This window comes from Podarcis gaigeae (genome assembly GCF_964106915.1).
Source record: "Podarcis gaigeae genome assembly, chromosome: 3".
Taxonomy (NCBI): domain Eukaryota; kingdom Metazoa; phylum Chordata; class Lepidosauria; order Squamata; family Lacertidae; genus Podarcis; species Podarcis gaigeae.
The window spans coordinates 83,074,280-83,099,045 of NC_139680.1; the positions used below are offsets into that span (position 1 = coordinate 83,074,280).

The window sequence follows — 24,766 nt, forward strand, 5'->3', positions numbered from 1 at the left end:
GTTGCTTCAGTGAGAACTGCAAATTAGTGAGAATAAACCCAGGACCAAGAATTTATGTATAAAACTGAAAGAGCTTTATTGACATTCAGAGGTGTATTACAATTGATTGGAGACATCTTTAGATACAACATCCCTACCAAAACCCCTTAACATTATTATTATTTTTTCTATTATGGCCACAGAAAATTAAAAATATACTCATGACACAATAAATACAGTTAGGCTAGACTTCAACGCTATTTGTCGTGGCAGTTTTGTTTTAATAAAAGTTACACTGAGATCAAGACTTTAAGAGGGTAAACGGAAGTTGGAGTAGATTTCGGGGTACTAGTGAGGATCTGAACACCAGCTTAAGGCCTGCTTCCTTCACACTTTTCTATTAATGTGACCAGATCTATGCACTGCAAAGCCACTTAAAAACATACCGGGACTTCTCTCCAATGAACGTTCTTTTGCATCTCCAGCTAAACTACTGCGGCAGTTGTTAAGCAAAGACCAAATTAGTGCTGAAGATTTAAACTTTAAAGCGGGCTAGGAATCCTATGCAATACAAGCAAACCCTAACCTACTTTAAGGCCCGATTTGGAGGCATTTTGAACCATCAGGCACTGCAGAGGATAATCCAGAACTCTGCTGCTGCGCCCCCAAATGCAGCATTTCATCCTAGTTGTTAAGTATTTCAGACCAGCACCAAGTATCCCTGGGCTATTGTCGTCTACAGTACTCGGGCTTCTGACAGCAAAGACCAGAGTTCAAGCTAGGATACGATTTTTATAATGTTCTTAGGCCAAACGAGGACCGATAGTTCACTTCAGGCTTCCTGAGGTACGGCTGAGCCAAACTGACAATAAGAGAGACTTCATCAGTTCCTGAACTGTCTCCGGTTTGATGGGATATATGGTAGAGTGCTGCTTCTCTAGAGAAACTTGAAGTCGGCCGAGACTTGGCGGGTTCAGCAATGCTCAGTGTGCAGACTTGGGTTAACTTGGAAGAGCTGGGCCTTTCCAAAGGGAAGCAGACGAGTCCTCTGGTTGTGCCATATTGAGGCAGCCACAGTGCAGGGATCCTGATTGAAGACATAGTAGAGATCTGGCAGCATGCTGCCTTCGCTGGAAAAGCATTGTGTGCCCATGTGAAAGTTAGTTCCGACAGAACTGGTCCACTGATTGATAGGGCTGAATGGCTAGGCTCCATCCAAGGAAAATGAGGTTGTGCAATAAAGCTGCAAATGGAAATAGGGAAATCCAACAGGTTTTGTGTAGTAGATGGGATGTGACGAACTCAGTCCTCCAGCCTCCGAAGCAGAAAGAGCTGGGGGGCCAGTGAGAGAGCTGAATCCAAACACAGGGGGAAGAGTAGACAAAGTAGGCAAATGGCTACTGTGAAAGAACACTGAATAGAAAAGAGGGTAGTGAAAGTGTTCTGAGCTTCTATTGCTCAAAGAGCGCAATGAGGCTTCCATCTTCATTATCCAATGGATTTGTATCTAGGGGTGCCTTCACCTTCTTGAAAAGAGAGGGAAGGTTTCTGATATGAACTTCCTTCCTAAATTGCTCTCCAAGGGGCTTCTGTAAGGAACAAGAGAAGTCTCCATTAGGCATTGCACATGCACAATAACTCTAGTAGAATTTCCTCTGCTGAAAAAGTAAAATATCTCCCATGCCAATACAACACTTTCATTTTGCCACAACCCTTTAATTGTGAGATTGTAACAACTCAACCTTCCTGGGCTACTGGTGGTAGAGCCATGATAGGGTCAAAGCCAATTCAAGTGTCTGCAAGGAACTTTAAGCCTTGCCAACATCCTTCTACCAATTCGTTGAAACAAAGAGTTGACTTGCTGCATGCCAGCAACAAAATGCTATCTTTGCTAATGACTTTTCTCCCTGCTGGACGTGGGTGGCGCTGTGGGTTAAACCACAGAGCCTAGGACTTGCTGATCAGAAGGTCGGCGGTTTGAATCCCTGCGACGGGGTGAGCTCCCGTTGCTCGGTCCCTGCTCCTGCCAACCTAGCAGTTCAAAAGCACGTCAAAGTGCAAGTAGATAAATAGGTACCACTCCGTCGGGAAGGTAAACGGCGTTTCCGTGTGCTGCTCTGGTTCGCCAGAAGCGGCTTAGTCATGCTGGCCCCATGATCTGGAAGCTCCCAGAGTTGGTCACGACTGAACCTAATGGTCAGGGGTCCCTTTACCTTTCTCCCTGCTAATGCATTCTTAACAGTTGTCCTGCCACCCATCACAAGCTATGAGAGAGGTACTTTTAACCTTTGCTCTAAAGATCAGCATATTGTGCTTTCAAACTCTGATTATTTATTTAATATTTTTATTATTATATATCCTATCTTTCCTCCAAGGAGCTTTAAGTGGCAAACACGGTTCTCCGCCTCCTCATTTTATCCTCCCAAATGTACATTAGGTTCGGGGAGAGCAACAGGCCCAAGGTCACTCCGTGAAGTGGGGATTTTACACATGGGTCTCCCAAGTCCTAGTCCAAAACTCTATTACACCACAGTGGATCTTGCACTGAAGCTGTATACTTATCCATGCAGCCAAAACATGCCTAGGTCCTTTTTTTTTTTTTTTTTTTTAAAGAGAGAACTAGATCTCAAGAGAAAGGCATTTGAGTTTTGCTACTGTTGTGACTAACCCGAGGCTGGTGGGACCTAGAGTCAGGACTAATAAGCTAAAAAAAGCTGTCACTGATCTAACAGTAGCCTAGGTAGAGAGAGTTGTAAATTGCTTCGGGATGCCTCATGGGAAGCAATTAATAAATGAAAACAACAACATGGTTCCATTTTTTCCCCTGGAGGTAGGAAAGAGAGCTGTTTCTGTGCTGCTTGATGCCACAACCTACCCCTATGCAGCCTGCGATCAGGCGTTTAAAATGGTCCTTCCGGCGCTTGTCTGTTACTTTCTGTAGCGTTACGTTGAGTAGCTTGGAATCAAACTGTTCCAGGGAGTCTTTCTGAATTTCTGGAATCTGTTCCATCACTGCTTTCAGCTCAGCATACCGTGGACGCTTCAAGTAGCAAAGAAGATAGTGAACAAGGATCGTTACCAGAACAAAACCAACACATAAGCCCTGGGAAATTAAGAGCCTCCCTCCCACATCCAAATCAGGTCATAGGGGTTGGTTCAGTGGGCTTGCATCACCACTAATCCTCAAAGATGGCAGCAGACAGAGAAAGAGAAATTCTTTCCCCTGCATTTCCTTACCAAAGCTTCATAGATCTGGAAGGCCAAGTGAACGAGAGCTGCCATACACCCGTCGTGTTGCCCATGTATTTGTAAACCTGTCAGTACACTTCTGAAAAACCAGCTCACTGCTTCAGGAATCATCATGTTCTTTGTAAGCGCCTACAGAAAACAGATGAACATGTAGCAAGATAACCCAGATTCTACCCATTTTCCCAGAAAAGGCGATTTCTACGATTCACTCATACTAGGCACACTGTGCCCAAAAGGAATCACCAACTCTTGGCCATATTCATCTTCACCACACCCCACCCTACTAGCCCCTGTAATGGAAGCACCTCTTTAAGCAGCGGCCAGCACAGATTTGTGGTAGTTCTTTGGCAGGACAATGTATCCTTCCATGAAAGGGATGTGAAGGCTGTAACCAGCAGCGCACTGCAGACATTCTGGAGAGAGAAAAGACAGACACGTGGCAGCCTGTGAGATTTGTTCTTGGTTCCTGAGAACAAAGGCTCTTGAGTCTAAGTATTGTACAATGTGCTGTGATATTGAAGAAGGCCAAAGTAAAAAAGGCTGAAAAAGGATTTATGATCATATCAGCCATGAAAGCTCCCTGATGCCCTTCCAGTCCGTCCAGGACAATCAGCCATCTCGGACTCAGATTTGCCCAGGAACCTTGGTATGTGGAGGGCGCATTTGGCTGACTGAAGCTCACAACTGTTACTGAATTTCTAAGGTCAAGGGTTTCTCCAATAAAAGTTCAGAGCTCTGTTTTAGGCTTAGAAGGGTCTACTAAAGGAAAGTCTCTTTCAAAATGTGCACACAACATGGGGAAGGAATGGAAGCTCAGCTTCCTTACCTCTTGCTTCATCAAACACTTGCCCAATTCAGTGAGCTCAGAATTAGATGGTGGAGTCACCTCTGTAGACATCATCTCCTCATCTACGGGGGGAAAAAGGCGATGTGAATGCATTCTTCATGGAACCTCAGCTTCATGGCTGAGGTGGGAAACTGAGAGCCCATTGATTTGTTAGCTTAATGATTAATCTGATCCAGAATAGACCTCAAATGTGGAACAGAAAGGACAATCCGTTTACGCACCATCTCCATCTGCAGCAACAGCACTGTTCTGCTCAGCACCCTTCTTTGCGACACAGCAAACAGCTGCAAATACACCGGGGGGGGGGGAAATGTGAGATATTCACAGGAAAAATACTTTACAAGACATTACAACCCCCCCCCCCAGGACTACCCAACTTAATTCTTCCTTTGCAATGCCTTTATATGTATATAATGTATATCAATGCACTGAAGGCCATGCCCTCCTTACTCTGTTAGCCAATCCCCCTCCCATTCCTCCACATTAACCTCCTAGGGCTTCCCCTTCTCACCTGAAGCAACAACTAAGTTCACTTTTCACCTTCCCCACCCCATTTCTAAAACCACCTCTCTTCCATTCTCCAGTCTCACTTTGTACTCATTTTCACCTTCGCCCCCGTGTTTGTCTGTCCTCCCCCATCCTTTGTGCAATTTCCCTTTCACACTGGCCACTCCTGTGGGAACCTCCGGCATCTTTCTCCTCTCACATCTTCAACACCATACCCCACCCTGACTTCACACAAATCCAGGATGGGATTTCCAATGGGAGCTATGCATGATGACAGCCTTGCATTTTTATGTCTATAGGAAGATATTACTATATAGTGATAAAGTATAATAAGGAGGAAAGGAGTGAAACCCACCTTTGCAGAGCAAAATGTATTTCAAATGGAACAGTATTTCCTCCAAGTCTCCCATCAGGGTGAGAGGTTTGGTATGGTTGGAAACCTACATATGAAGCACTCTGGAGGTCACTAGAAAAACGCTATTGCTTGGTTATGTGTCTTGGACACCTAAACCAAATGGCAAAGGAAGCTATAAGACCCAATTCCAAAAAGGATGGCAATTATTTAGGTCAGTGGCTTCCAAACTCCTTATTCTCAGGGAACAATTTCTACGGCCATTTATCTGCTAAGGAAGTCCTGTCCCTCTACTGCAAAATTGCCACATATTGCAAAGGATTCTGGGCCACATTTTTGGTCATGCTATCAGATCCCACAAGGTGCTGGCAGAATTGTTTTGGCCTTGATGCCACCCTGTGTGAAAATATAGTGTGCTGTACAACATGCGCAACTCTGTTGCCATACATTTTGGGCAGCTTGTCTCTCACTACCATTTTTCCCAATTAAGGAATTAATAAACTTCCAAGGAACACAGACTGAAAACCAGTATTCTAGGCCCTATTTAGGCCTAAATTGGATGTTCGGCGTAAGACTGAAAAATGACAGCTTTGACAATGGAAGCATTTCTGGAGCATGAAAAACAAGATTAAGAATTGTCACAACAAGCCACTGTGGTCCCACAAATCCCAGAATAAACTTACTGCTGGAATTTATTTTGCTCAGAGAGACATACTACAGATGGCCCAGGCTTTTCATGCAACCTACTAGTTTCTCTCACCAATTAGATCCACAACTTCTCGGGTAAGCACCCTAACTAGCTGCTCCTCTAACATCTCTTGGGATTCTGGGTTGTCATCTGCTGCATCTTCGTCACTGCTGAAGGAAAAGACGATCAATTTTTAAAACGCAAGATAGACTACAACTGAAGCTGAGCATGATAGCATCACCAAGATGAAGGTAATGTTGATGGGTAGCTCATCTGTCCTGGGCAGTGAGGTTCAGTCTGTCCTAGACAGGGTTGCACTCTCCTAAAGGATCAGGTTCATAACTTGGGGTGCAATTAGATCTAGCCTTTACTTTGATGCCCAAATGGTTATCTGTGACAGAAAACACAGCTCAGGTAGATGTCCGTTTACCCTGGACAGAAGCAATCTGGTATTTGTTATTGTTGCCCTCAGAACACTCAGGTTATGCTATTTTAATGTATTATATGTGGGGCTACCTTTGATGAGTACTTGGCTATTTAAAATTGTGCAAAATACAGCCGCAAGGAACATCTCTCACTGTTTCTGGCCTATTTATGAACATAATTCAAGCTGCTGGTCTTAACCATAACTGCTTGGGACCCAGGTAATCTAAAAGACTGTTTGCACTCCCATGAAGCTGCCTGATACTAGACACTGTCAGTAGAGCCCTTCTCTAGGCACTTCCGCAATCAGAGGAAGCATGGGAAAGGATCTTTTTGGTTGCGGCACCCAGACCTTGGAGCACTCTCCTTAGAAAAGATATTCTGAATTCTTTGCCCTCTGGGCACAAGGTGAAAACCTTTTAATTTTCCCACATCTTTTAGTCGGTGTTAGGTGTTTTAGAAAATGTTACGGCTTTGGTTGCCCCCTTCAAGAGAGACTGCAGTAGTGCAGACATCAAGTGGCATTTTTGAGTAGCAGTCCCCCTCGTTTCTTTTAAGCCATCACACTTACCAAAGCACACTTCGCTGGTTGATCACCTGCCATTTTTGGGACAGCCTCTGACAGAAAGGAACAAAGAAAGAACAGTAGCATAATATGAAGGCAATCAATGAGATACACTCAGGGCTGTGTGTGTTCCATGTCAAGGGAACCCAAATTATGTGACAATAAAAACAGAATTTGATAATCCATTTAAATTATGCAAACCTCATCACCTTATGTAACACCTCATCAATTCTGATTCTGCTATTTATAGAAATAGGCAGACAACTATGCAGGGCATGAAAGCCTTCCCTTTCCCTGCAAGACATTTTGCTCAGCTGCACCTCTTAGCCCCTTCAGCTTTTGAGAGTTCACTAAGCTTCACCTTGCTACAGAGTATGAAGCCTCCTAGACCTTGTTGTTGGGCTAAAATCTGAAGCCTGAGCCAGTAGTCCCTAGAGGGTTGTCTTGCATGCAGGAAACCTGGTGAAAATGTGTCCCCAATGATAGTGTTACCTAGGTATTTGGGCAAGCCACCATATCCCAGTTTAACCTGCTTCATACGATATTGCTGAAGTGAAACGCGGGGCTCTCCGGAGAAGGGGCAGGATGCAGATGTAACAAATACATTTCAGAACCCCGAACAACAACAAAGTCTGGAAGCCCTGGCCAGTAACAGCAGCAATTGATGCAAGTCATAAACATGCTATTTCTTACCACATACAAGTAGGTGAAGAGTGGTCCAAGTATAGGACAGATAAGAGATTCATAGTGTTCAGATGGACAGGAAAGGACCAAGGGCTTCACAAACACACCTGTGTGGAGCGAGTTAAAGAAGTCCAGCATAAGCATTAGCATTTCCACACTACAAACTACTGAACCACCCAGCCCTGGGCTGAAGCTCTCCTTTAGCTCTCCTTTAATGATAAACAGACTAGGAGACCAACTCCACCACCAGAAATCCCAAAGCCTGATCAGTACAGGCAACTGCACAAACAGCTCCTACTTAAAATGCTCCATAAATCTGAATGGAGAAGAAAGGCTGATTTATACAGGCTTTTTATTCCTTGCAAAACAAGGGAGTTAAACACATGACAGGCCACAATACATGGTTGGAGGGCTGAATTCTGAAAAGAGGGTCACAAGTTCTGCAAACTGGGCTTCCTACCATTTTGGTTGAAAGTGAAGATGAAGAACTAGGATGATTGCTGTGGTTGTTTGGACATGAAAATCATTTACTGGGAACTCTATTGGAAATCTCGAACTTAGACACAGAGCCAGAACCATTCTGAGCCATTTCTTCCCATATTGTTTGAAACCCTAGCAGACATGCCTCCTCCAGATACTCTGAAGGTGCTCTTTTCCAGATATTTTTCTGAGAAGTGAACTATCTGCACCAGGAGTGGCCAGGTGCAGAAGGATGGCAAAAGGAGCAGGAAATCGTTAGTGCTATTTTGAAAAGAAGACCTCTCATGTCATGGACAAAGAGAGGAAGTCAAAAATGATTTTGGAAGGAGAACCTAGCAACAAACAGCAGATAAAGGATACGAAGCATGGGGCGGAGTCTATAGTCAGGGATGTTGTTTAGGTTGAGAAAAGCAGAGTTGAGCAGCTCAGTTGCTAGGCCCTCTACGGTGTAGAAATCTTGCTGCATTGAGGAGCCAGCATTCCCCAGGACATGGAAACTGCAATTCAAAAGACAATTCAATTTAGACAACAAACATGAAGGTTGGAAGACATTCTGCTCTGAAGATACAGATTTGTGTTTGCTTATTCATTTGTGAAAAGGAGGATTGCCTTTTGGGGTCAGACCAAAGTCCAACTAGTCCAGCATTCTGTCTCCGACAGTGATCAGTCGGAAATTCCTACAAAGCTTACAGGCAGGACATAAACTGATACCAGCCCTTTTGTCCCAAGGGCCAAGGCACCCAGGTGATTACACATTTATAATATTAGAACAAACAATTGGTACAAAATATTCTCAGGCCAACCTCAGGAGTCGATGGCCCATTTCCTTGTCTAAGGTTCCTTGTTTCTGGCTTCCCTAAGGGCACACAGGTCTTTCTTATGTAGGCCCAGGGAAGGTGGTGGGAGTGAGGTTGCATCAACAGATCCCAGGATGGTGATGGTTTTATTGAATGAGGCAATAAAAGTTCGTGAGACAAGAAATTATAGTAGTTAAAGGGCACCAAACTGCACTGTATGCCTTTTGATCTGCTGCTGTTTTTGTGCATTCCACAAGTTTATTTTCCTAAATCACTGAAGTTCTTACCAGTTGTCATACAGGGTACAAAAAAAGCCCTGCATCCTTTCCAACACTGTTTTGTAGACAGGAGAGTCATAAATTTCCAGCAGGGGCTGAGGAAGGCCTAAAAAGAGTGAAATATTATCAGTGAATAGGTGCATCTCGACAAGAAAATGAAATGCTAATGGAAGAAAAAAGCATTGTTACAGGAAATCATGTAATGAGACTGTTTGGGGAGCCACCAAAAGCAGCAAACACAGATGTGGATATATAATCAGGGTTGCAGGGTCTATCTAGAGCAACGCAGCTGCTACAGCTTTAAAAACTGATTGGAAGGCCAGAAAAAAATGTGATACTCTAGTCACATTACCTCAAGCTGAACTAGAAGAAAGCTGGCGTGTTTTAACAATTTCTCAAAAGCAACTTGGACATTCTAATCATATACATTTCTACCTGTGTCAGAGATTGTATAACTTAAGATGCATCAGTGCCTGAAATGGTTTAGAAGATCCTTTGCAAAACAAATCTAAAGCAGTCGTCTCTACCTGGCATGACGTGAGCAGAGGCTACATAGGTACATAGAGCTAGCCACATTGTAAGCTTTATGTAAGAAGTGGCCCTGAGGCAGAATTAGAATCCAGCTCCATGTCACAATTGTACAGATCATCTCTAAAAGTCAACCCTCCTCTGAAAATGTGGTTGTCAGAGTTGCCTCTAGGTCCCAGCTCACAGAGGACCAACGCTAGTCAGTAATAACTTATAAAAGTCTTTATTGAAGATTAGTTTCCATTTCCAAACCGCAGCGTGCAACTCCACGTCTTAGAACCTAGACCGGCGAAGCTCCATCTGAGTCTCCGCCTCCTAGACACCAGTTTAAGACTCTAGTCTTACTCCACCTCTTCCGTTGTTCTTTCCTCCTCTGGGTCCTTCTGCCCCCTGGGGTTTCCTCCTTTCTGGACTCTTCTGACGCTGACCCCCCTGAGTCTTGCCCCTCCTTCCGGCGGGCTTTAGGACCTGGCTCCCTATCCGGGCTACCTGCTGTGCCGCTCGCCTGTACATTTGAACTTGGCGCGCGCGCCCAGCCGGTAACTTTCCTCTTGACCGTTTCCCCGCTCTCCGATGGAGGCGTGGTCAATCCTGACTCATCTCCTCTCGCTGGTGGTGAGAACACTGGTCCCGATGCCTGGGACTCCTCCCCCCCACTGCGCTCTGGCGGGGAAGCTGGTCCTGATTTCCAACTGCTGCTCTGGGAGTCCCCGCTGGCCCCTTCCTTCTGGGGTTTCTCCCTTGGCCCCCCCCTTGCCCTGGCCATCGGCGCTCCCTTCTGTGAATCTTCCGATTCGCTGGAGAGGCTCATGGAATCCCTCTGACCACTGTCACCGCCTACGCTCCCCTCGGATTCCTCCCCCTCGCTCTCCATTTCCTCCCTCTCCTGTGCCTCTGCTCCTGAGCCCCTGACAGTGGTGGATTTAGAACAGAAGTAAGGAACCTTCTTCAGTCCCAAGGCTGCATTCACTCATAGGCAACCTTCTGGCAGATGCATATCAATGGTGGGGGCAGGGCTAGAGGCGTAAGTGGGAGCAGCAACGGATGTGCAAGTCAGAGGTTTCGACACACATACCCACCCTCCTTTCCATCCAGACCAAGCAAGAGGCAGTACCACAGTTCAGGGACACATTCCAGTCACATTGCAGGAGGGTGGCGGTAAAAGTCTTGTGAGGCGTGTGGGCTGTGGGGAGGTCAGAAACGCCTGAAAGGCCACATTAGGCCCCTGGGCCGGAGGTTCCTGACCCTTGAGGTTGAGAGGTAAGATCTGGAAAGCCTTTTGGTGATGGGCCACCAGAAAATGGTGAACCTGTGTGTTATTAGGCCAAAGTACCTGCCAATTCAACCTCCTCAACTGAGCCAGGAGATGGCAAATAAGTCAGCTAGAAATTAAAAAGCCCTTCTCCTGGGCCAGGAACTTCTTTGATCTTGCTAGAAAAACTAGGCAAATCAAAGGCTTAGGACATATCTGGAGTGACACAAGGGAAATGAATTTGTTTTAAACTCCAGACTCTGGCTTGTACAGAACAACAAACCATGTTTCATGGGAAGTAAAACAAAATTCTGCTGAGGTCTTTCACTTGTGTGTGGGCAGCCCAAGGATCAGGGCAGCTCCTTCCTGCTCATGCATGCACCACTAAACCCGTTTAGTATTACTTCCATAGTCATTATATGACATGGTGCCTATTCCTGTTCCCAGCAAAAATCAAGGCAGCAAAAATCTTGCACAAAAAATATTGCTCTCTCACACACATGGCAGGCCAGCAGACAAGCAGGCAGGAGCTCAACCCTTGGATAACTACATTTGCCTAGGCCTACTTCAAACTCTTCTCAAGCTAGAGAAATGCAGCGTATGGTTGTTTTAAGCAGAATGCCCCTGACTGCAGGTAACGTAACAATTTCTGCATCTTGAAGAGAACACAGCGGCTGTAAAGATTAACACACAAGCTGTAGAAGCGCAATGAAGGGGATACTTACCTAGGATGGCATTCTTCTCCACTTCCAGCAGGTCTAAGGCCTTTGCAAAGGTTTCCCCAAACCTGGCCACCATCTCTGGCATATACAGATTGTTATGAGTCCTGGAAGAGAGCAGGATGTTCCATAGTCACAAGTTGTACCTAACAGCTGCTTGGCAGCAGGAAGCCAACATCATCTTACGAACAGCTCCTGTGACTGGCGATGAGGAAGGCGAGACCATGCACTTGTGCATGGGATCCCCCTTCCTTACCAATAAAATCACTATACTCTCTTGGGGACATGGAGAAGTCTCCGCTTTATCACACAGAGGGTACCAGCTGCCCCACACAACAGTTACCCTCTGTTCACCTCACCTCAGCCCTTTGAAATACTGGCTGCAATGACATCATCAAAGGCCACAATCGGAGAGAGGCCTTGGAACCCACAGGCAAATTCTACTTCTAGCAAACTGCTCTGCACCCGCTGAGCAGCAAAGGAGAGGCCATCCCACCTCTGAAAGACACAGAGTGCCTCTCCGAGGAGGGATCACAGTCCCTGCAATGGCAGCTGACGCTGGAGGAATATACAGCTCTTAAGTGTTGTGCTCGTATGCTATAAGCAGCTGTGTGGCGGAGAGATGACCCCCTGAAAAGGAGAACAGCTCTGCGTTGTCCACACCACGCTGCCAGGGAGGAGCCTCCGTCCAGCCCCAGATGGCTTCTCTCTTGCCATCAAGGCTATCGCAGGGTCCCTCACCTGCTAGATGTGTCATCTGAGTGGGGGTGGGGTGGGGAGAAGGGTCTCTGTCTCACCTACCTCTCTCCTTTGAGACCACAGACCTCCACTCAGGGCTCCGGCAACTGCACACAGCACAAATTCTGCAGCCAAACGGCCCAACAGCCTCCGCCAACATTGCAATGCCACTGTACCTGCTGCTAGAGGTGATCAACGGTAACTCAGTATCTCCCTCTAGAGCAGCGTTTCCCCCCAAAGTGTGAGGGTACAGGGGTAACAAAGGACTAGGACGTTGGGTGGCAGGGGCAGGCCTCTCAATTGCCCTCCAGAGTCTCATCTTTCATTTTTAGAAGTCTCTAAAGGAAGTCTCTATGCTTGTGAAGACAAAACCTTCCAAGAATGTGATCAAAGTGCAACCAATGCAGCGATGTTTGCCTGAGCTTGGAGACAGCCTGGAACAATAGTTCTGAGGTGTGAACTGCCCATTCATTTCAAGGGGTGCTAACAGAGGCTGCAAGAGAGGAGAAGCATCGTATTATGAAGACTAAGTGATGACGTGTTTTGGCAAAAGCCTGCAAACACTATATAGAGGACTTTATTGTTGAATCATTTGTGCTACCCTGAAGAGAATACTAACTGTGAAGAGAATGGGGAAATGCTGCCTTAGGGGTCTTATACATCCCAATATGGCAACCAGAACCCTTTTCACAGCGCCAAATGTTAACACTTACAAAGATGTTGTTTGCTAAGCCTGGTTTGAAATCTTATTGCTGTAGCTAAGGTGGCTTTTGGGTCAGACCCAAACTAAAGTATTTGATCAACATCAGAATAGGAAGCACAGGAGGCATGGTTGTGGAGCATGCATAAACAGAGTATGAACGCCACAGCCTGGCCTCTGTACAATACCATATGCCTTCCTTAAAGTGCAAGGATGAAGCTCTCAGCAACAAAGCAGGGGGATCATGAAGATCCTTGCTGGTGAGGCCAGGCGTGCCAAGGACACTGGTAGTCAGTTTCACCTCTGCAGCTTAGTACTCTATTGAGGAATACTCTCATAACGTGACTGACCCTAGCTCACAGAGGTCAGTCTTTTGAAGCATATCTTGAAACTAGGCCAATGCTGTTGCATATGCCAAAATAGAAATTTTAAAATACCTACTATCAAAAACTAATGTGGAATAGAATTTAAGATCTGGAAATAGCAGTGAACAGATAGGAAAAAAGTTGTTCCAAGTTTTATTCATTTAGTGCCCTGTAGATCTCAAAGTTCATCTTACTATCTTATGATTTTACCAATGTATGTACTACCACACATTAGGTTTAAAGCAAGACCATTTAACATGTGACACATTCACCAATGCATGATTTTAGCTGGTGTGTTTTAATGTCTCCAGAATGATCCAATATAATAATTACTAGGACTCTTGAAGGCCAATCTGGATGTGGAGAATGTTTAACAAGGCCACATGAGCATTACTGTACATTTTTTTAAACCCAAGTAAAACAGTGAAAAACCTTTCCCCTCAGCAAAAGCTTGCCTCCATTGCCTTCTGCAGTCCCCAATCCACCCCGCAAACTGCTGCCTATTTACAATGTTTTCCAACATACTCTCCCCATCCCTTTCCCATTCTGCCAGACTGTTCTTTCCCTCTATGATTCTGTATATTCACAGTATTAAGGTGGCCTCTGCAGGCTGATCAGTGAAGTCCTTACATGCCAAATCACAGAACAGTCCCATAGCTGCATACAGGCTAACCTGTTTCATTCGCTATTGTGCATAAAGATCTCATAGGACCAGGAGACGGTAGGTGAGCACAAAGGGTCTCATGAGCTCTCTACAAAAGGAACCATTAGTCTGGTTCAGAAACTTCTAACAAAATAAAAACTGCAACAAAACAATAAAAGCTGAAGTGGTTAGGGAAAATGAAGTACCAAGGGGAGTAAAAGGAGGTATTCTGCATTTAGTAGGTAACAGAGCAAAACTATAAATATCCAATAAGATGCAGATATGAAGCCAATATAACTGTTAAGCATGGATTCCCTAAACAAAAGATTTCCATATATTTACGCTACTTACATGCTAAGGGTATATAATGAATTGTTCATCTTCTCAAGGGCATAGCAGAGAATGTTTTACACATTTGTTACCTTTGTGCAGACTGTGAGCTGTATCCATAGCTTTACCTGCCACACATTGAGCACAAGGCACCATGCAAAAACCCCAGAGAAGAACAAGTGCAACCATTTACTTGACATTCTCATCACCCTGCAAGCTGCCATAATTCACAGTAGTGCTGCAATGTGGTCTAAGACAGCACAGGCAAGGGCCTACTCAAGCTCATATTTGATTCCCCTCCCATCTCCTTTTTTAAAAAAAATTAAATAATTGTGTAAGCTAAGTTCACCTGAGAGCTGTTAACATAAAAAGGTGGAAGCTCTTGGCCTTTTATCAAATAGCATCCAAAAAACTATGTAGTTATGGATTGGCTACTGTAAACCTCATTAAGCAGAAAATTGTGCATTAACTGGTGCCATTGCCATGAAATGCTTGGCAATTCATCCAAGTCAAAGGAAAATATTTATTTAGACAATTCATATGCCACCCTTTGATATAATTATTCTCAGGGTGGACAAAGATAAAAATACAGATTACCATGGTCAAGGCTCAGTATCTCTATTAGATACATTTTTAATTGGCCAGCCAAAGAACTTCCAGGTGGGCTTTACAATAAAATACAAACCCTAATGATTTCACTTCCCATCCCTTGTTTAACTCTCTTTTGATTCTAGTAGATGACATCACCTCCACTGCTAGTCACAAGAGCATATGGTGCTGCCATTATAGATGAGTTCAATGGCTCACCTAGCCTAGTTTCCTGTCCAAAAGTAACCATTTACCCTATTTCTTGGAGAAAGCACACAAGAAGCCAGGGAAATAATATCCTTGTCACAGATCTCCATCTTTTTTTTGGGGGGGGGGGAATTGGAAGTAATAACCAGTTTGAGAATCAGAACACACACTGCCACCCATTTTCGTTAGATGTCTTTTGTCTATGGATTTTTGACACCACTTATATACTGTTAGCCATCACAGTTTCTAAGAACATAAAAACATAAAAACACAAGAGGGGCGCTGCTGGATCATACCAACAATCCAACTAGGCCAACATCCTGTTCTCAAAATGGCCAGCCACAAGCATATGGGAAACTGAGTGAAAGCAGGACATGAGTGCAACGTTATTCCCCTAACAATTGGTATTCAGAGGCATGTTACCTCCAATACTGAGGGCAGCACATAGTCATCATAGCAAGTAGCCTTCTCCTCCATGAAAAATATATAATCTTCAAGAAGACAAAAATGGGGGAGATTGAAATCATTTCTCATGGCAACTGCCCCAGAGTAGCTGGAGCAACCTAGCCAGATGGGTAGGGTATAAATAATAAAATTATTATTAAAAAGGTAAAGGTAAAGGTACCCCTGCCCGTACGGGCCAGTCTTGACAGACTCTGGGGTTGTGCGCCCATCTCACTTAAGAGGCCAGGGGCCAGCGCTGTCCGGAGACACTTCCGGGTCACGTGGCCAGCGTGACAAAGCTGCATCTGGCGAGCCAGAGCCGCACACGGAAACGCCGTTTACCTTCCCGCTGGTAAGCGGTCCCTATTTATCTACTTGCACCCGGAAGTGCTTTCGAACTGCTAGGTTGGCAGGCGCTGGGACCGAGCAGCGGGAGCGCACCCCGCCGCAGGGATTCGAACCGCCGACCTTTCGATCAGCAAGTCCTAGGCGCTGAGGCTTTAACCCACAGCGCCACCTGTGTCCCTAAAATTATTATTAGTATTACTTAATAAAGCTCTCAAATGCTGTTGATAACCCACATATACCATGACTGTCAGGATTGCTCCTTGTTACGGTTTCACGAGTGCTGCCATTTTAGCGATCGGGGAACAAGTCATCACAATGTTCCCCAGACCACCATAAACAACTTTACTGAGTAAGGTTGATTTGCACTCTCCTCTCCAATTTCTATCTTCAGGAAGAGTAAAGAGACCATGCACAACGACGAGTGGAGGCAGCAAGCTGTGTTTAATTTTATGTTCAATGAAATTTGGGGACACCTCCTCCTGTTAGAATTCCCACAAGTACAGTGGTAGCTCGTGTTACATACGCTTCAGGTTACATACGCTTCAGGTTACAGACTCCTCTAACCCAGATATAGTACCTCGGGTTAAGAACTTTGCTTCAAGATGAGAACAAAAATCGTGCTCCAGTGGTGCAGCGGCAGTGGGAGGACCCGTTAGCTAAAGTGGTGCTTTAGGTTAAGAACAGTTTCAGGTTAAGAACGGACCTCCGGAACGAATTAAGTACTTAACCCGAGGTACCACTGTAAGTGTGTTGGGCTGTTAAGCAGAAGGCTGGTGGTTCAAGCCCACCCAGAGACAGCTGTGGACATGATTCCTGCACTGCAAGGGATTGGACTAGATGACCCTCAGAGGTCCCTTCCAACTCTACAATTCTATGAACTGTGCAGGGTGGAACTGGGTTTCTTTCCCCTTATCTACTTCCTTACAAAATTTCAATGTGCAAGAGCTCAATTGGCTCCAATGAGGAAACACACTGCTCAGAGTACATAGCATTTTCACTACGAGACTGTTATCAAGCTGAGCTGACCCACCTTATGAGCGCAAGCAAGTTGTCAAACAGTTTCAGGACCTGAACAGAGGCGGGATTACGGTAGATTGGACTGCCATTAGACATGTACCCAACCACAAATCCTCCAGCCTTCGCCTCTTCCAAGGAAGCGGGCCAACGAGCCCGTTTTATAACGCCCAGAATGGTATACACACAAAAGCTTATCTATAGAGAAACAAACAAAGAAGGAAAGATTATAAGGGTTAAACAGAAAGAACAACAAGAGGCTGAAGGAGTCACTTTCCTTGGAACTTCTCAATATAGCAACTTGGTAAGACTGCTTTCTGCCTCTGGGCATGGGAGAGGGGAAGGAAATGTGGCCCTCCGGAGCTGCCTACTTGGCCCTCGGGAGCTGCCTACTTGGCCCTCGGGAGCTTCCCCAGACCACAGCTCTCACTGGCCCTGTTGGCATCCTCCTTAAGTGGTTTTGCTTAGTTGGATATGTGTCACTGAATGCCTTTTGCTTGTCTGGATGGACAATGGGAAGATGCACGTGGGGCTGTGTGTATAGAAACCTCTGACAATGGCTTCAATTTATTTATCTGTTTGTTTTATTTCTATACCGCCCTATACCCGAAGGTCTCAAGAAAGGAGATTCTGACTAAACATAAGGAAGAAGTTTCTGACAGTAACAGCTGTTAAAACAGTGGAGCTGGGACGCTGTGGACTCCCCTTCTTTGGAGGTTTTTAAGCAGAGGCTGGATGGCCATCTGTCATGTATGTTCTTGTTGAGATTCCTGCATTGCAGGGGGTTGGACTAGATGACTCCTGGGGTCCCTTCCAACTCTACAATTCTAGGATTCTATGACTTTTATCTAGCTGTACAGCAGAAACCAACTGCTATTTGACTGCTTTTAATAGTTCAGGATTAAAACAAGAAACAAAAACAGCTGCTGGTTAGGCCATGTCACTTATAAATTCCTTTGTAGGAGGTCCAGCCAAAACAATATAGATAAAAGAAGCAGAAATAAACCCACCCTAGCTCTCATTCTCCAAAATGTTCCAGACGCCAGATGTTTCAGCTTTTTTTTTTTTTTTTGAGATGACATATGCTCAAAAAGTCCTTTATGAAATAGCAAAGATTTTGCACCTACTGAGTAAGGAGAAATAGTCCCAAAAAAGCTAAATCCCCCTTCTCTAAGGTTCATGCTTAATAACTACTTACTCTAGAACGGTTTAGGCCACAGGGATCTTCCATGGCTGGGTCTGTAAGTTTATTATCAGCACCAACATAGCGGACAAACTCTTCAGGATTCGTCAGGACTCTTAACAGAAAGAGAGAGAAAGGAAAAAGTCAGATTCAGCTTGAGAGCTGTGTAAGATTATGTTGCCATTGATTAGCATGCTGAATCTCATGATCTGGATTGCTGGTGTGATTCTTGTACAGGATATTATTAAACCTTACAGCCTAGCACTGTAATCCCCCCTCCCCGTACTAGATTAGAGAAAGAACGGAGGAAGTCCTTGCACCTCCTCATCTCTTCAGACAGCCACAAGGTTGCGACAGGAGACATGAGTTCTTCCAAGAAAACCTTCTGCCGCGGGTAGTCCTTGAACTGGTTGCTGACGAGGACTAGGGCTTCCATGAGAGCACACTTCTCCATCTGGGTCAGGAGTAGCTCATTGGAGAGCAGCTGCTTTACATGGTTGTACAGCATGTCAAAGTTTGGCTAGAAGAAACAGGTTCAAGCAAAGGTCAGTCAAGTGACAGAATCACACAAAACTCGACTTCTTGAATACATGCAGAATTCCTACACAGAATATTTGATGGGAGACTGCTTTTGTTCGAGGCAACGCCATACATTATTTAACATTTGTATCCCGCTTTCCCAGCAACAAATGTTCAGCTCAAAGTTGCTCGCAATAATCACAGTAGCATTAAAAAGACAACCAACATTGCAATCACTATAATATCAAACGCAATGGCTATAAATAAAGCAAATAAAGCAAACAACAGCAATGAATTGATCAAAACAATTAATACAATTCAATAAAATGTAATAGTAACTCATTGTATTGCCAGGATACTTCCTAATCACATGGAACCTTATTCCAGAACAAAAAATGGATTAGCTGTGCCTGGGATGCCAACTTGAATAAAATAATATTGGGGAGGGGGCACACACTATTTGAATGGCAATGCCCATCAATTTGGGGGGAGCTGTCCCCTCTAATATTTTATGAGGGGAAGGGATCTTGACCCCTAGGAGTTGTCTCGTTTGAGCTGTGCCCTGTTAGTTATGGCATCTGCAGAAACTACAGCATTTCCTGAACCAAACAGTGAACAGCGAAAAACAATTAGGTTTCCCAGATGCATATGCACTAGTGCCTAAAAATACGTGTACAATTGTGAATGGGATGTTTACACATTTGCTATGGAAACCACCCAGTATTTTTCACCTCACTATGCGTGAAGCTGTATTCAGTTGCTGCTTTAGGTTCTTAGCTGTTGTATCCATATGCTGAATCTTATATATACTCCACCCCTATGTTTTCCAGCCTCTACCACAAGGATTTCTCTCTTCTGTGACTAATAATAATGTTAATTTATACTCTGCCAATCTTGCTGGGTTCCCCCAGCCACTCTAGGCACCTTCCAGCATTTATAAAAACACAGTAAAACGTCAAATATAAAAGACTTTCCGATACAGGGATGCCTTCAGATGTCTTCTAAAGGTCTGTAGTTCTTTATCTCCTTGAGATTGGATGGGAGGGCATTCCACAGGGAGGACGCCACTGCTGAGAAGGCCCTTGTGGTTGAAACAATCAAGATTGACTGACTGCCAGATAGACAAGACCTCAAGCGTCCATGAAAGGTGGATGACAATGATCAATGTCACTGCCACCAAACACTAACAGCCACACATAGAACAAACAGAGGAGCTTTAAACCACAAGGGGAATAACGAAAGCATACACACACAGACACCGCTCCAGCCCACAACACACACCAAGTAGCTCTATGACATATAGAAAATTCAGTAAAGTACCAGGACAAGCTGAGGATAATCCCGGCACATCTTGATTATTGAGGAACAGGCATGCCTTCTCACATTCTTCACTGCACGGGTCCTTGGGGCCTAGGAGAATCAGTCAATAAAGCTTGAGGGTTGCATTTGGCTCTGCACATTTTAACGGAATCAGCTGTTGGTCATACTTGAATCACAGAGTTGGAAGGGACCGCAGGGGTCACCTAGCCCAACCCCATGCAATACAGCATGATCAGTAGCTTTTTTGTAGGTATTAAACAAAATATTACCACCCCAGGTCAAAAGCCCTCTTAAAACAGGACCGTCTTCAGCACCTGTCGAAAGGACAGTCAAAACTCAACACAACAAGCCACCCTGGGCAGGCTAAAGGCACAGGCTCCCTATTGCAAGACCACTTGACTTTCTAATGCTGATTGAACCCCTAACAGCAAGCCTCTGATGACCATAAATCCCAAGGTGTGGGAGAGGTATGCAGGAACATCTGCACAATATCTTCCGCTTTGGCTAGTTACAAGGAGGGATAAAGAGTTGCACAGAACTGAAATTGCACCCTTCCCCACCCCCAGGTAACTGGAAATGTTGCTCAGTCACCATTCTGCTGCTGATATTTTATTTGGCTTTGCTGACCCATTTTCAAACCTACCTTTGCAGTCATATGGGACGAAGACTTGCTTTTTTTTTTTTAAGTGAAAGCTGATATTCTAAGGAAACCAAATTCTATACCTAATGTAAGATTCTGTAACACTTGCTCAGAATTGTGGAATACACAACCTTTTGTTATGATTCTCCATCCCCCCCAACACTGTTTAAATGCTTCATATAAGCATTGCTTATGTAGCATGGATGCAGTTGCTTATCAATCACATCCATGTCAACTGCCTCCATAGAGAACTAGTGAAAGACGTGTGTGGTCAGTACTGAAATGTACTTCCCCCAAAGGTCCTGTGAAAGAACTGGTATCCAATAATTTATATATAGAATTTTAGTCTATAGTGCCATTATTGCATATAAGCATGCTACTTTGCTATGTGGAAGTTTAATCCATGCACCTATACATTGTACAGTATGGCCAAAATTACCTTACCTTACTTTCTTCTACAACTTCAAAGGTAACAGAGGCAAAGAGCTATGGGAACAAGAACAAAAGCCACATATCAATGGTTCATGCTTTTGAATGTGCTGCATACCAGTCACTAGTCTATGAATAGCTGTTCCAAGTCCACGAAAATGTCTTTATCAGAGAAAAGTTTCCTCTTTTCTATTTCAACACAAGACAAGGATTCCATCAGGTAGGAGGAGGTATCCCTTAATAGTGACAAGACCAGCACTGTGTTCAGATCTTAAACATATTTTACCCAGGGAATTAAGTGTATCACGGTTCTTCAGTGTTCTCCATTTTGAAAACTGAGGGGTCACCTGTAAGCATGAAGGCAGACTAGCAGTAGTACAGAATCAAGTACCAAACCTCACCAGCTACTAGAAGCAACACAATATCCCCTTGAACTTCTAGTATTTAAAAGGAACAACCATATATTTTCTAAGTATGTCTCTGCAATGTACATATACATATAAATAGATGTAAACACACACATATATATGTATACATACACATACATACGTATATCTGATACACACATGCACAAACTTTAAAATTCAGCCACATTATTGGGGGGGGGGGTGTTCTTTAGTCCACCAGAAAAACTTGGCATGCTGGATATGGGTCACCCCAACAACAAAAATTGTCCCTCCCAGGGCATCTGTTCTCTAGAATGATCAGAGAAAAATGTTTAGCCTCCCTAGATCTATCCTATGAAACGTTTACAGGTAAGGATCTACACGGTATCACTTTTAAAAGCCTCATCATATTAACAGGATAAAAAACAGGGCTTGCCTTTGAAAGAACATCTGGCAGGTATTCTGGCCTGTAAGTGACAAATGGAAAGAGTGCCGAAACGTTAGAAAGGACACAGGACAGGATGAGGGGATCCTTTGTTTCATAGCTGAGGACAAGTTGTAGCAGTTCTATGCCATCGGATACTGGGATCTCCTAGGAGAAGAGAAGAATTCAACAATGTTCAATGCACTCTGGCTTTGTAGAATGTCACTATTTCTTTCTCAGGCAAATCCAAGGCAGGCCGCCTGTATCTTTAGCTGAAATGTGACAAACATAATACTTGCAAAAATGCCACATTAGCCTATTAACAAGTTTATATGAAAAGTATTATTCAACAGAAAGCATAACAAATTAACACAAAGGTACGTCAAGCCATGAGTGGGAATTAAAAATGACTAGCCAATGATGTGATAGAAGTTCGATACAGTGGTTGTCTAGGCTCATTATAAGCAGGGAACTTATCATTTCCTTTTCTGTAGAGCTTTTGGTGACAAACTTGCACAAAGTCAAAAGCATTTAGCAATATCAGCACAGCTACTGGCATACTGAATCGTTTATAGTCTCTTGTTCAACTTTTACCATCACAGCAGAGAACCACTGTTCTAACCACTACATCACATTGGCTCTTTTGCTCTTCATAAAAATAGCAGAGCTTGAAAGACTTCCTTAAGCTAGTATTTTCCAAATAATATGTGCTACTGTAAATGTAATATAATGTGGTCAAGTCAGCATCCCCACTTCATGCTCTTCAAGAAACACTGTTGTCACAGCAAGCCAACCGAGGCAGGAAAAAAATGAAACATCAAGACTACATACGTCCTTTTCCATGAACCGGAACATCGGGCTAACAACACTCTCCAAGAAAAAGGTCATAGCATCCCATTGCACAAAAGAAACTGAAAAGATGGAGCAGAGGCCTTCACCAGTTTTAGCTATAAGAGGAAGAAAAAGGAAAGCATTAGAACACTTCCAGATTTGTAGCAGTGTAGGCCTCTCTCTTTGGACAAGAATTTACTTTCCTACACCAGTGTAAAAAGTTCTCAAAAGTCTTGCCCTATGGAACCCCCCCCCCAATCCAGTTGTTTGGTAGCCTGTTTACAAGCTGTTTTTACTAAAAAATGAGCTTAAAAATTTAAGAGTAGGGTTTGCGTTTCAACCAATATCAGGTACTAGCCCCTTGCCCTCCAGCTGGAAGGCCTAGGCTGGAAAAAATAATGAGGAACTGTTTGGGTGAGGAAAAGGTAAAGCAAAATGTCCACCACTGCTGGAGACCAAGCCTACTTCCCCTCCCATTAAGGAAACTTACAGTTAACGGGTCCAATATCAACTGGAGTGGACAGCTGATATTTCAGCCATTCTCCAGCCATCTGGAAGCCAGTTCGAGGGTCCAAGCGACATGCCATCCTTATCACCTCTCCCTGTTGTGAACGGAAAGCTGCCAAGGAAATAACACGTGAAAAGCTTGGTTTCAAAATGCTTTTAAATTAGAGGCACCTACTGCTACAGCTCAAATAATCCAGTCATGTAAAAGGCAGCAGTAATCACCACGAGGGAGAGGGGGAGAGAGAGAGAGTTTGGATTTGATATCCCGCTTTATCACTACCCGAAGGAGTCTCAAAGCGGCTAACATTCTCCTTTCCCTTCCTCCCCCACAACAAACACTCTGTGAGGTGAGTGGGGATGAGAGACTTCAAAGAAGTGTGACTGACCAAAGGTCACCCAGCAGCTGCATGTGGAGGAGTGGAGACGTGAACCCGGTTCCCCAGATTGCGAGTCTATTGCTCTTAAGCACTACACCACATTGGCTCTCCAGTGTCCAGGTGGCAGCTGCTTCTGCTTGCTCACTTCAACAATTGAACATTAAGTCAGATCAAGGAATCTGGGATGCAGACACTTGAAGGAAGCATACAATCAGGGCATGAAGGCAATAGATTGTGCTCCAGCAACTACGATCCAGAGGCATATTGCTTCTGAACTCAGAGGGCCCACTTATCTACCATGGCTAATAATTGTTGATATACTTTCATGAACTGTTTTGACTGAAGGCATGTGGGGACCTTTCACACCGAAGCACCTCCTTCTGCTCTCAAATGGACCATTCTGAGATTCTGTTAATACCATTCAAACTGAAGAGCATAGGGGAAAACTTCCAAGTTATCCTCAAAGAGATGGGTTTTACTAGAACAAAGGTAACTTACAGTTGAAGAAGCAATTAAAGTCTTCATCACTGTCAAAGTCGAAGTGAGAATATTTACAACTGGGGCTGTCTGCCTTGGAAGGAAACCCCACCTGCAAAAAGAAGGGGTGTCAGATTCAAGAGATTGAGTGGAAAAATAGTAATTTCACAGAACTCTCCCACTGGCAGAATTCTCATGTGTGTCGCAGCAAAACATTTTCAAGAACTCAGCTTGTTGAGCCACACAAATTTCAACTAGGATATAACTATGCAAGTGGCCTTATGGTATCTACTTATGTTTTTAATCTAGAATAGGTTTAAGCAGCAAGACTTCTAGGGGGCTGTCATTTCAGCATAAAAAAGAATGGGGGGGGGGGTTTGAATAGGTTGTCCCTTTGGGACATAATCTGCACTAACCGAAAGGAGGCATCAATTGTTATTGTTCTGCCTTCTGGCTGAATCAAAATACCCAGTGAAGGGAGATGATGGGAGAGACCTCCACTGGCATACCAGCAGCCTTCCAACTATTTCTCAAGATTGCCGCTCCACACTTGGAAAACCAAAGGTCTTAAGAACACTCAAGAATTAAAGACTCTCATGGCACCATACCTTCACAAGATTAGTCATAGATGCTCGCAGGTATTTTGGAATCATAGCCAACAACAGAGGATCACGTGACAGGACTTCATGCCGAAAAAGAGCTCCCCATGTGATCTGGGTGGAAGAGCGTAGGAACTAGGGGATAAACAAGGAATCAGTCTATCAAGCTAGTAATCTCCAACTGTAATGCTCAAATGCCAATAGTGATCCACACTGATCCTCTCAAGCTTAGGCACTGGTAAATACTCCCAAGCTCAGCTGAAACCAAGCAGCAATTACTTCCAACAAACACATGCCAAAACAACTGAAACTTTTGTTCAACACACACACCACTGTTTGCTACTACTGC

General features: G+C 44.3%; 1 protein-coding gene across 2 annotated transcripts in view; it reads right to left on the reverse strand.

The window, feature by feature from the left end:
* Window positions 1-51: 51 nt before the first annotated feature.
* Window positions 52-24,766, reverse strand: part of XPO5 (exportin 5) — a 35,308-nt gene continuing 10,593 nt past the window's right edge. The window contains exons 11-32 of one of the 2 annotated variants that reach the window (XM_083732192.1): window positions 24,427-24,552; window positions 23,840-23,930; window positions 22,948-23,076; window positions 22,458-22,573; window positions 21,639-21,794; window positions 20,832-20,873; window positions 19,748-19,837; window positions 18,229-18,428; window positions 17,924-18,023; window positions 16,742-16,923; window positions 11,355-11,455; window positions 8,859-8,955; window positions 8,135-8,271; window positions 7,304-7,401; window positions 6,617-6,663; window positions 5,695-5,792; window positions 4,297-4,359; window positions 4,055-4,137; window positions 3,534-3,641; window positions 3,217-3,357; window positions 2,855-3,019; window positions 52-1,568 (exon numbers count right to left, since the gene is read on the reverse strand). In XM_083732192.1, coding sequence (XP_083588318.1) covers window positions 1,431-1,568; window positions 2,855-3,019; window positions 3,217-3,357; window positions 3,534-3,641; window positions 4,055-4,137; window positions 4,297-4,359; window positions 5,695-5,792; window positions 6,617-6,663; window positions 7,304-7,401; window positions 8,135-8,271; window positions 8,859-8,955; window positions 11,355-11,455; window positions 16,742-16,923; window positions 17,924-18,023; window positions 18,229-18,428; window positions 19,748-19,837; window positions 20,832-20,873; window positions 21,639-21,794; window positions 22,458-22,573; window positions 22,948-23,076; window positions 23,840-23,930; window positions 24,427-24,552 — 2,508 coding nt within the window. In that variant the 3' untranslated portion in view covers window positions 52-1,430. The remainder of the gene's footprint in view (window positions 1,569-2,854; window positions 3,020-3,216; window positions 3,358-3,533; window positions 3,642-4,054; window positions 4,138-4,296; window positions 4,360-5,694; window positions 5,793-6,616; window positions 6,664-7,303; window positions 7,402-8,134; window positions 8,272-8,858; window positions 8,956-11,354; window positions 11,456-16,741; window positions 16,924-17,923; window positions 18,024-18,228; window positions 18,429-19,747; window positions 19,838-20,831; window positions 20,874-21,638; window positions 21,795-22,457; window positions 22,574-22,947; window positions 23,077-23,839; window positions 23,931-24,426; window positions 24,553-24,766) is intronic. The other variant, XM_083732193.1, reaches the window with a different exon arrangement.